Source organism: Macadamia integrifolia, unplaced genomic scaffold (assembly GCF_013358625.1).
Source record: "Macadamia integrifolia cultivar HAES 741 unplaced genomic scaffold, SCU_Mint_v3 scaffold1131, whole genome shotgun sequence".
Lineage (NCBI taxonomy): Eukaryota > Viridiplantae > Streptophyta > Magnoliopsida > Proteales > Proteaceae > Macadamia > Macadamia integrifolia.
The window spans coordinates 5,109-16,190 of NW_024868096.1; the positions used below are offsets into that span (position 1 = coordinate 5,109).

The following is an 11,082-nucleotide window of genomic DNA, read 5'->3' on the forward strand; positions in this document are numbered from 1 at the left end:
CGAGATGAGAGCCTCCTGGCCCGAGCCGAACCGATGGAGCAGCTACTTACCATCCCTATCTCAGAGGTCGAGCCGACCAGAACAGTTCAGCTCGGAGCGCTGCTGAGCTCCCAGCGTCGCGAGGAAATCTTGAACTTCCTCGGCGAGAACTCTGATATTTTCTCTTGGAAAGCTTCTGATATGCCAGGAATCTCCAGGACCGTAGCCGAGCACAGTCTGGACGTCAACCCGAGCTACAGGCCTGTCCAGCAAAAGCGCAGGAACTTCACGACTGAGAGGAACAATATCATCAACGAGGAGGTTGACAAACTTCTAACCGCAGGGTTTGTGAGGAATGTGAAGTACCCGACCTGGTTAGCCAATGTGGTCATGGTTCCGAAGTCCAACGGGAAGTGGAGGATATGCGTTGACTACACCGACCTGAACAAGGCTTGCCCTAAAGACTGCTACCCTTTGCCCCGGATTGACTCCCTCATAGACTCAACTGCTGTCCATGAGATGCTGACCTTCATGGATGCATATTCCGGCTACAACCAGATAAAGATGAAGCTGGAAGATGAGGAGAAAACCGCTTTCCTCATCACTCAAGGCAACTATTGCTACACTGCAATGCCTTTTGGCCTAAAGAATGCCGGAGCCACTTACCAGAGGATGGTGAATACGATGTTCCGAAACTAGATCGGTAGAAATATGGAAGTTTACGTTGATGATATGCTGGTCAAGAGCAACAAAGGCACTGATCATGTGCTAGACCTGAAGGAGGCTTTTGGTGTCCTGCGAAAGAACCAAATGAGACTAAATCCCACCAAGTGTGCATTTGGAGTAACCTCTGGGAAATTCTTGGGCTTTCTAGTGTCGCAAAGGGGGATAGAAGCAAACCCCTCAAAAATTGAGGCCATTCACGAGATGCGTGCACCAAGAAACATTCGCGAAGTGCAGAAACTGACCGGCTGCCTGGCTGCTCTTAGCAGGTTCTTGTCCCGAGCTGGCGATAGGTGCCTTCCATTTTTCAAGCTGCTAAAAGGAGGAAAAGGCCAACAGCAATTTCGCTGGACAGAAGAATGCGAAGCAGCTTTCGAGGAGATCAAGGCCTGCCTAGCCCGGCCCCCTCTGCTGAGCTGACCTAAGACTGGGGAAGAACTACAGCTTTATCTCGCTACCTCAGCCGTGGCCGTCAGTGCAGTCGTTGTCAGAGAAGAGGCAAAGACCCAAAGGCCCATCTACTATGTGAGTCATGTGCTCCTGGAAGCAGAGACAAGGTACCGGAAGATTGAGAAGCTTGCACTGGCACTGGTCGTGACAGCCAGAAAGCTGAGGCCTTACTTCCAAGCACACGCCATTACTGTACTAACTGATCAACCCCTGAGAAAGTCACTTCACAGCCCCAGCGTAGCGGGATGTATGGTAAGTTGGGCTGTCGAGTTGAGTGAGCACAATATTGAATTCCAACCAAGAAGCGCGATCAAGGGCCAGGCGCTGGCTGACTTTTTGGTAGAATGTACCCAAGCCGAAGAACCGGGAGATCCTGAGGCCGAGCCGAACAGAAAATGGGCGCTCTTTGTTGATGGATCCAGCACCACAGCACGGAGCGGCGCTGGGCTCGTGCTGAAAAGCCCTGAAGAGTTCACGATACATTATGCCCTTAGGTTTGCATTTCCCGCAACAAACAATGAAGCAGAGTATGAAGCACTGATTGCAGGAATCAAACTGGCAAAGGCGGTGATGACAGACGACCTGGTCGCTCATAGTGACTCCCAATTAATCGTGAACCAAGTCAATGGCCAATACGAGGCCAAAGAAGAAAGAATGGCCATGTATTTGAAGGAAGTACGTCGTCTGGTGAGCAGCTTTGGCACGTTCGCGATGGTACAGATCCCGCGGCAAGAAAATGCTTTGGCAGATGCCCTCTCCAAACTAGCTACAGCAGACTTCGCTGACTGCGCAAGCTCTGTATATTTTGAAGTGCTAGACCAACCAAGCTATGAACAAGAATTGATGTGCAGCATTACTCAAAGGGCCGAGCCGAGTTGGATGGATCCCATCGTGGTCTATTTACGTGACTGGCATCTCCCAGGAGATCAAGCAGAAGCAAGGGCAATCAAAAGGAGAGCAGCCAAATACACCCTTCAGGGTGGAGTACTTTACAAAAGGGTGATATCCTGGCCCCTGCTGAAGTGCCTGCCCCCGAACCGAGCTGAGGAGACACTTCGTGAAGTCCACGAGGGGATTTGTGGGGGACACATCGGGGGTAGAGCACTGGCCTACAAGGTACTACGCCAAGGATTCTACTAGCCAAACATGCAAAGAGACGCAATGAAGTTCGTACAGCGGTGCTTCAAGTGTCAGGTGCACGCCCAATACCTCACGTCCCGGCTACAGAACTCAGTTCAGTGATCTGCCCGATCCCGTTTGCAATGTGGGGAGTGGATATTCTAGGACAGTTCAAGAAGGGAAAAGGGGGTGTTCAATTCTTGATTGTTGCTATTGACTACTTCACTAAATGGGTGGAAGCACGTCCCCTGGCCAGAATCACAGAGCAGGCAGTAGAGAAGTTCGTTAGGGACGACATTATATTCCGCTATGGTGTTCCAAAGGTGCTGGTCACGGATAATGGTCGACAATTCGACAATCGAAAATTCATGCATTTCTGCAGCAACTTTAATATTGATTTCCGAAACACCGCTGTAGCACACCCGCAGTCGAATGGTTAGGCAGAAAAGGCCAACCACACACTTCTAGATGGAATAAAGAAGAGGCTGGACTGGGAGAAGAAGAACTGGGCAGATCAGCTACTCAGTGTACTCTGGGCTTATCGCACTTCAGCTCGGACACCCACAGGAGAGACACCATTCCGACTAACATACGGAACTGAAGTGTTAACCCCTGTGGAGGTAACCCAAGCCTCGTTCCGATCAGCAGTGTTTGAAGCCTCACAGAACGAAGCTGGGCTCCAAGCAAACGCTGACTTCATAGACGAAGTTCGGGAAGAAGCACTTATTCGAAATGAAACCTACAAGCAGAAAGTCCGGCAATACCACAACAGGAGGGTCAAGCCACGGGGATTCGTAGTTGGGGACTTGGTGCTGAGGAAAGCAGCAGCGGCGGACCCAAGAAGTGAAGGAAAGCTCAGCGCGAACTGGGAAGACCCTTACATAGTCTCCAAAGTGGTACGCCCTGGCACATACCATTTGCAGACTCAGGGGGGCACAGCTCTACCAAGGGCATGGAACGTTGAAAATCTCAAAAAAAAATTCCAGTAAACAGTTTTCTTCAGTAGATTGCATTGAAATCACATTCAGGGATTTTACTTAGCAGTTATTTAATTTTTATCAAGGACCAGAATAGATTAGCATAATAGTTTCTATTTTGAAGCAATGTGTTTGTCCCAAGTGCATGCCACACATCAATATACTACGAAGCTTCTCACAAATATTTGACTCTTCTAAGAATGGGCCCTAGCTCGGCAAGACTAAGACCGAGCTCTAGCTCGGCGCCACAAGACCAGACCCTAGTCTGGAAACTCAAAGACCTTAACCAATGAGGCACAAAGACCGGGCTCTAGCTCGGCACCACAAGACCAGGCCCTAGTTTGGCAACCCAAAGACCTTAACCAATGAGGCACAAAGACGGGGCTCTAGCTCGGCACCACAAGACCAGACCCTAGTCTGGCGACTCAAAGACCTTAACCAATGAGGCACAAAGACCGGGCTCTAGCTCGGCACCACAAGACCAGGCCCTAGTCTGGCGACCCAAAGACCTTAACCAATGAGGCACAAAGACCGGGCCCCAGCTAGGCAGCAAATAAGACCGAGCTCAAGCTCGGCACCACAAGACCAGGCCCTAGTCTGGCGACTCAAAGACCTTAACCAATGAGGCACAAAGACCGAGCTCTAGCTCGGCGCCAGAAGACCAGACCCTAGTCTGGCGACTCAAAGACCTTAACCAATGAGCCACAAAGACCGGGCCCCAGCTCGGCAGCAAATAAGACCGAGCTCAAGCTCGGCACCCCATTACCTGACCCTAGTCTGACCTTAACCAATGAGGCACAAAGACAGCGATCTAGCCCGGTAGCAACTAGACCGAGCTCGGGGGCTAATCCACGAGCGCTCAAAATACATTTTACCGAGGGAGACATCTACATAAATATGGATCTATATATATGAGGCTAATCTTCGGGGGGCTGACCCATGAGCCTAGCTCAGCACAAGAAAATCCATCGGGTCGGATCACTTCTTCACCAACATCGATTGAGCCGCAGGGCTGTACCAGAGTAGCATAAACGGGAACGCGCCGCTCATAGTCCGTCGGATCATAACCGAGCATCTTATCCTGAAGTAACAAGATGACATCGTCTGAGCCGCCCTTAAACGAAGAAATGCTAACGTCATCCAACAACTCCTGGTTGGGTTAAGGGATCAGCCACCTAGGGCCATTTCTTCTCGACCCCCGTGAAAGCGTTTTGCTTCCATGGCCCTCGAACAAGCGATAGCCATGTCCTCGAACTAGGGGTGTCAACCGGTAGGGCCGGTTCGGTTTCGGTCGGGCTTAATCGGGCTTGAAGACTTTCAAAGGCTACACCGTGTCCGCCCATTTAACTAATCGGGCTTAGTTATTGAGGGCATGGTACACTTTATATTCGGTCGGTCGGTCTCGGGTTATAATCGGGCCACCTTAATCGGGCTTTAATCGGGCCTTAACCGAGCTACGGACATGTTTAATGTTAAACGGGCTTTAACCGGTTTTTAAACGGGCCCTCTTTAAAATGTGCTATTATATTCCGGCCCACTTATGCAAGCCCAAAAAAATGACAATAAATCAATAAATGATACAAAATATAACCATTATTTAAAATGTGAACATGTCTTTACTTTTTAGTTTTTATTCTTTAATTTGGGGGTAAAATAGGTATTCTACAATCATTAAAGGGTCGGGCCAAGTCGGTGCACAATAGGCCGGTCTCGGTCGGGCGTTATTCGGTCGGTCTCGGTCGGGCACCCGACGGTTCAAGTAGCAAAACCGAGACCGACCATTTATAAACGGGCCGGGCTCAAGCCCGACACGTTTAATAAACGGTCCGGGCCGGGCCGGTCTTTAAACGGTCGGTCCGGGCCGGGCCGGTCTTTAAACGGTCGGTCCCGGTCGGTTTACCCGGTTCGGGCCACAAATTGACACCCCTAGATGCAATAGCCAATTCTTTGGCAGCACCCACTCCACAGTGGTGGTTCAGACATCCAAAATGGGTAAGACTCCGACTGATGAAAAATTATCTTGGTCAGGTAATGCTTGCAATGTAGATGCACACAATGGCAGATGATGTGCAGTGTGATCACTAGGCCTAATTCAGTATTATGATTTTGGTCTCACTGGGTGGTGTACAGTGGATACAGCCTTGTAATGTTCATTAAGTGATGAGTCCTCTTAGGAGATTGCAAGTAATGTTCTAGCTTGAAGTGATAAATCTGAGTGATCGATCCATCTTTAGGGGAAATGATTACTAATCATGAACACTCCTTCAATTGATGAATCCAGTTTCTATGTTACTAGTAAGACCATTACTTTCTCTTATATTGATTTGGGTACCACTTATATAGATCTTTGGGGGTGGGAGCTCAAATCTTTTGATGTTTACGATCTTAGCTCTGGGTTTTCATTTGTGGAACATGGGTTCTTTGTGGATTTGGTGGAAACTATTCTCGACAAGATCAATCAGCCATGTCTGAGAGTTCAAGATGTCTAATAGACAATAAATAAGCGAACTTGGGGCATAATCTTGGGGATCAAATTTAACTTCATTTTTGATAACAACAAATGGGTCTGATACCGCAGCCACGAAAACCAAATGGCTCCCTTCAAATCCATCGACAGCACAGCAGGATCTTCTGGGATGGTGGGCGGCGAGTTGACCGGAGAAGACGATCCCCAATCTCCTCACATGGGTCAAATTCCAATTGGTTGCTCCAGGATTTGCATAGAAACATTGGTTGGTTTTCTGCGAAACGTGTTGGGTTTCTGACAAGTGGAATTCACGTTTCCATTTCTCTAAACAAAGAGTGATGAAACTTACAGTTCTACTTGTAGGTTCATCAAATCTTCTTACTTGGTCCGCCTTAGTTTCGTGTTTGATCTCTAGGAGTCCAGGTTCCTTCTCTTTTCTGAGTTTCGAGGAATTAATAGAGAGAGAGAGAGAGAGAGAGAGAGAGTTTTTGACGAGAAGACCGAGTTGTTAAGGCGACGGCAACGACAACGAGATCGGAATTACAGACGATTTTTGTGCCAATGGGTTTGAAATCGTCTGTAATTTCGATCTCGTATAATTTCGTGCAATATCACCTTCAGGGGGTGACACGTGTATTGATACCAATGCAATGGTTCAGATCTGGTACAACTAATAAAACATTAAATCAGTGAAGAGGCATTTAAATCAGATCTGGACCATTGTATTGGTATCAATACACGTGTCACCCCCTGAAGGTGGTATTTCACGAAATTGTACAAGATCGAAATTACAAACAATTTTTGTGCCAATGACCATGGACTATGGAAGAGAAGTTGATCTGGGTCTGTTCAATGGAGGAGGGAAAGGAGTGAAAGAGAGAGGTGAATACTCACAACTCAAAAAAAAAAAATACTTGACTTGGTTCCATATTTGAATATTTAAACCGATTTAATTCGGTTTGACTCGGTTTTAATATGATTTTATAACTCGGTTTTAATTTGGTTATGTAAATGGTTCCCATTTTTTTTTTTTTTAGGTAAAATAAATGGTTTCTCTTGGACTATGATTGTGATGGACCAAAGGTCATAATGGGCTCAAGTTATGGACATTATGGTCATCATGAACTCCAAAATTATCTTAGCATGTGAATATGTGTAAAAAATTACAGAAAACACTTACAACTCAAAAAAAAAAAAAAAAAAAAAAAAAAAAGAATCAAATACTCAAACGAATATCAATTCGATTTGGTTTGGTTTGAATTGATGCTTCTTATACCTTGATGTTTCCTAGTATGCTCTCATTGGTCCCCTTGACATAAGGCAAGAGCTGCACTCTCCCGCAGAAATATTTCTTCTTTCCCTATGGCCAATGGGTGAAGAAAAAATTTGTCCAAAAGGGAAAGAACAAATTTAATTGGTTTGATCATGATTTATGATGCAGATTGTGTGACGTCACCCCACTCTCGTCACATTGGTCAGAGTAGTCCAAGTCTTTCTTTGTGCATTTCTTACATCTCCTTCGCTTTGAGAACTAACATGTCATTTCCCCTTGGAAATTTCCTTAAACCACCACCTCCCTCCAAATTACACCTGAAAGTACCTAACGTTTTCAGAACCACGTCTGGTGCCACCCAAGCACAAATCTTAGTTAAGAAGGTGTTAATATATGAAGGAAGAAGACTTAAAAGTTCAAGATTCAAGAAGATAGCTATGAAAACAGAGCTTAAACAGGAGTACAGAGCAAGATGCACGGCTTCAATTCTTTCTAGGAACTGACCCTGAACTTCCATAGTAATAGACTCTGTTGGAAATGACTATAAGAAGAGAGCCAACCAGATTATCTTTCCATATTCTTGCAGTCTCCTAATCCTTGTTTCTCTTTTGGAAGATTGGCAAGATTAGATTTTTATATCCACATTCATTCTTTGTCTTTCACCTGCTACCCCTTCCCATCCTCTTTATCTTCACCTGTGAGATTCTTTACTTATAATGTGTGGCTTCAAGGTGCAACATTGCCTACTTGACTTGTGTACCACCCTTCGTCTAATTAGCATACCCGAGAAGAGATGGCACCGTGCTTTCATTGCCATCTGTTCTTCCCGCATCTTGGTCACTCTTGCCAAAGATGCTCTGGATAAGAAGAAGGATAAGCTATTTGCTTCCTTTTCTCGCTCACCATCTTACACCATCATTGACATCCAATCCAATATTGATGATGGAACTTCACTCTGCTTCAATTCTGATCATAAGGCCCTCATCGAAATCATAAAGGAGAAGAACCCAGATCGTCTGAGACAACTTGGAGGAGTCGAAGCAGTTGTTGCATCCCTTCAAACTGATGTGGAGAATGGAATTTGTGGTGATGCTGAAGATGTTGCATCTCGTCGCAATAACTTTGGATCAAACAGCTACCCAAAACAACCTCCAAAGAGCCTATTCCATTTCGTGTTGGAGGCTATCAAGGACACAACAATTCTCATTCTCTTGGGCTGTGCCATTCTGTCTCTTGGGTTTGGCATCAGAGAAAATGGATGGAAAGATGGATGGTATGATGGTGGTAGTATATTTGTTGCTGTCTTTATAGTTATTGCTGTCTCTGCCTTCAGTAACTTCAGGCAATCAAGACAATTCGAGAAGCTGTCAAGGATTAGCGATGACATCCAAATCGAAGTCATTAGGAGTGGACGGCGCACACAGATTTCCATCTTTGACATTGTTGTAGGTGACATTGTGTGTCTCAAAATTGGTGATCAGATTCCAGCAGACGGCCTCTTCTTAGATGGCCATTCATTACAAGTTGATGAGTCTAGCATGACTGGGGAGAGTGACCATGTTGAAGTTGATGGCGCCAGAAATCCATTCCTCATCTCTGGTGCCAAGGTGGCTGATGGGTATGGACGCATGCTGGTTACCTCTGTTGGCATGAACACAGCATGGGGTGAGATGATGAGCTCTATAAACCGTGATTCTAATGAGCGAACACCATTACAAGAGCGGCTTGACAAATTAACCTTGGCAATAGGGAAGGTTGGTTTGGTAGTTGCATTCCTTGTTCTTGTAGTGTTGTTGGTCCGTTATTTCACGGGGAATACAGTAGATGATTATGGAAATCGAGAGTTCAATGGCAGCAAGACAAAGATCAATGCTGTGTTGAATGCTGTGGTTCGAATTATTGCTGATGCCATCACCATCGTGGTGGTGGCAATTCCAGAAGGATTGCCACTGGCTGTGACACTCACTCTTTCTTATTCCATGAAAAGAATGATGGCAGATCAGGCAATGGTCAGAAAACTCATGGCCTGCGAAACAATGGGCTCGGCCACCACCATCTGCACCGATAAAACAGGCACTCTCACGATTAATCAAATGAAGGTGACTGAGTTTTGGCTTGGTCTAGATGCCATAAAAGATTATGCTTCCCCAACAATTTCTTCAGTTATTCTTGACTTGCTCCACCAGGGAGCTGGTTTGAACTCAACTGGAGCCATTTACAAACCCCATTCAGGAGCAGTGCCTGAGTTCTCTGGTAGCCCAACTGAGAAAGCCATCCTATCTTGGGCTGCGCTAGAATTGAATATGGAGATTGATGCGCTGAACAAGACTTGTACAATTATCAAGGTGGAAGCTTTCAATTCAGAAAAGAAGCGCAGTGGTCTTTTGCTGAGGAAGAATGGTGAGAAAATGATCCATATACATTGGAAAGGGGCTGCTGAGATGATACTAGCAATGTGTTCCAGCTACTACGACAGAAATGGTAGCTGGACATTCATGGGCGAAAGCGAAAGGAAGAACTTGGAACAGATAATTCAAAGTATGGCAGCTAACAGCCTTCGATGCATTGCTTTTGCTCACAAAGAGATCACTGAAGAAGAGTTGGAGTACAGAGAAGATGGAAAGATTCATCAAAAGCCAAGTGAAGAGGGTTTAACCTTGTTGGGGTTAGTGGGTCTAAAGGACCCATGTCGACCAGGGGTTAAAAAGGCTGTGGAAGCTTGCAAAGATGCTGGAGTGCACATCAAAATGATCACTGGAGACAACATTTTCACAGCCAGGGCAATAGCCATTGAATGTGGGATACTCGATCCAAATCAGGTCTCTGATAATGGAGCGGTTGTGGAGGGTGTGGAATTTCGAAATTACACACAGGAAGAAAGGATGGAGACAGTCGATAGAATCCGTGTGATGGCTAGGTCCTCCCCATTTGACAAGCTCTTGATGGTACAATGCTTGAAGCAGAAAGGCCATGTGGTGGCGGTCACCGGTGATGGCACAAATGATGCGCCGGCATTGAAAGAGGCTAATATTGGACTTTCTATGGGGATTCAAGGAACTGAAGTGGCCAAGGAAAGTTCGGATATTGTCATCTTGGATGATAATTTTGCATCCGTGGCCATGGTTTTAATGTGGGGGAGATGTGTCTATAACAACATCCAAAAATTTATTCAGTTCCAACTCACTGTGAATGTTGCTGCTCTTGTGATCAACTTTGTTGCAGCAATTTCTGCTGGCAAAGTTCCACTAACAGCAGTTCAATTGCTGTGGGTGAACCTGATCATGGACACATTGGGTGCTTTGGCTCTTGCCACTGAGCGACCCACAAAGGAGCTAATGGAGAAGCCACCCGTGGGTCGGACCGAACCACTCATAACCAATGTCATGTGGAGGAATCTCATGGCTCAAGCTCTGTATCAGGTTTCTATTCTCTTGACCCTACAGTTCAGAGGTGAGTCTATCTTCTCTGTGGATACAAAGGTTAATGACACCCTGATCTTCAACACTTTTGTGCTATGCCAAGTGTTCAATGAATTCAATGCAAGGAAGCTGGAGAAGAAGAATGTCTTCAAAGGAATACACAAGAACAAGTTATTTATTGGGATTGTGGGGATAACAATCATTCTTCAGGTAGTGATGGTTGAATTTCTGAAGAGGTTCGCGGGCACAGAGAGGTTAGATTGGAGGGAATGGTGTTTGTGCATTGGTCTTGCAGCCATATCTTGGCCAATTGGTTGGATTGTGAAGTGGATACCAGTTCCAGAGAAACCATTTCTCTGTTTTCTCAAGTGGCAGGGCTGCAGAAATGGACAGTAATGGATTTCTTGTTGAATATTTAGTTTACTAATAATTTCTTTAGTATATTGATCCTCAACTTGGATAGACAGTTTCTGCAATGTTTATTATTTTGTTTTTATTCTTTAATTCTTTGTTACTGAATAAAAACTATATATTCTCCTATTGTGCTTACTAGTTACTAGATTGTATGATGATTCTCAATGTGGATAGGGAAGTTTTTCTTATTGGGTTTCACTTTGGAATTCTCAATCCGATTCCTCGAAGCATGTTCTATGTTTCTCGAACCATGTTTTATGT

At 45.6% G+C, this 11,082-nt stretch overlaps 2 protein-coding genes across 3 annotated transcripts; both read left to right on the plus strand.

Annotated features, from left to right (window-relative positions):
* Nucleotides 1–690: 690 nt before the first annotated feature.
* Nucleotides 691–3,260, plus strand: LOC122062877. The gene is made up of 3 exons (XM_042626549.1): nucleotides 691–1,089; nucleotides 1,147–2,268; nucleotides 2,712–3,260. The coding sequence occupies exons 1-3, from the start codon at nucleotides 691–693 to the stop codon at nucleotides 3,258–3,260; spliced, it is 2,070 nt and encodes a 689-aa protein (XP_042482483.1).
* A 4,228-nt stretch (nucleotides 3,261–7,488) lies between these two features.
* On the plus strand, nucleotides 7,489–10,942 carry LOC122062876 (putative calcium-transporting ATPase 13, plasma membrane-type). 2 transcript variants are annotated; one of them, XM_042626547.1, is made up of 2 exons: nucleotides 7,489–10,407; nucleotides 10,511–10,747. In XM_042626547.1, exons 1-2 carry the CDS (start codon nucleotides 7,705–7,707, stop codon nucleotides 10,601–10,603), a joined length of 2,796 nt encoding a protein of 931 aa, XP_042482481.1. In that variant the 5' UTR covers nucleotides 7,489–7,704; the 3' UTR covers nucleotides 10,604–10,747. The 2 variants fall into 2 exon arrangements, with proteins under 2 accessions (XP_042482481.1, XP_042482482.1); XM_042626548.1 differs by having other exon boundaries at nucleotides 7,489–10,942.
* Nucleotides 10,943–11,082: the final 140 nt, after the last annotated feature.

What these genes read in the sequence shown, in the direction of transcription:
- LOC122062877 (XM_042626549.1), top strand. Translation starts at nt 691, where the DNA reads ATGGAAGTTTACGTTGATGATATGCTGGTCAAGAGCAACAAAGGCACT. An exon ending in CAGCTTTCGAGGAGATCAAG is followed by an intron (nt 1,090 to 1,146) that starts GCCTGCCTAGCC and finishes GAAGAACTACAG; the next exon opens with CTTTATCTCGCTACCTCAGC. An exon ending in GTAGAGCACTGGCCTACAAG is followed by an intron (nt 2,269 to 2,711) that starts GTACTACGCCAA and finishes TCGAATGGTTAG; the next exon opens with GCAGAAAAGGCCAACCACAC.
- LOC122062876 (XM_042626548.1), top strand. Translation starts at nt 7,705, where the DNA reads ATGTGTGGCTTCAAGGTGCAACATTGCCTACTTGACTTGTGTACCACC.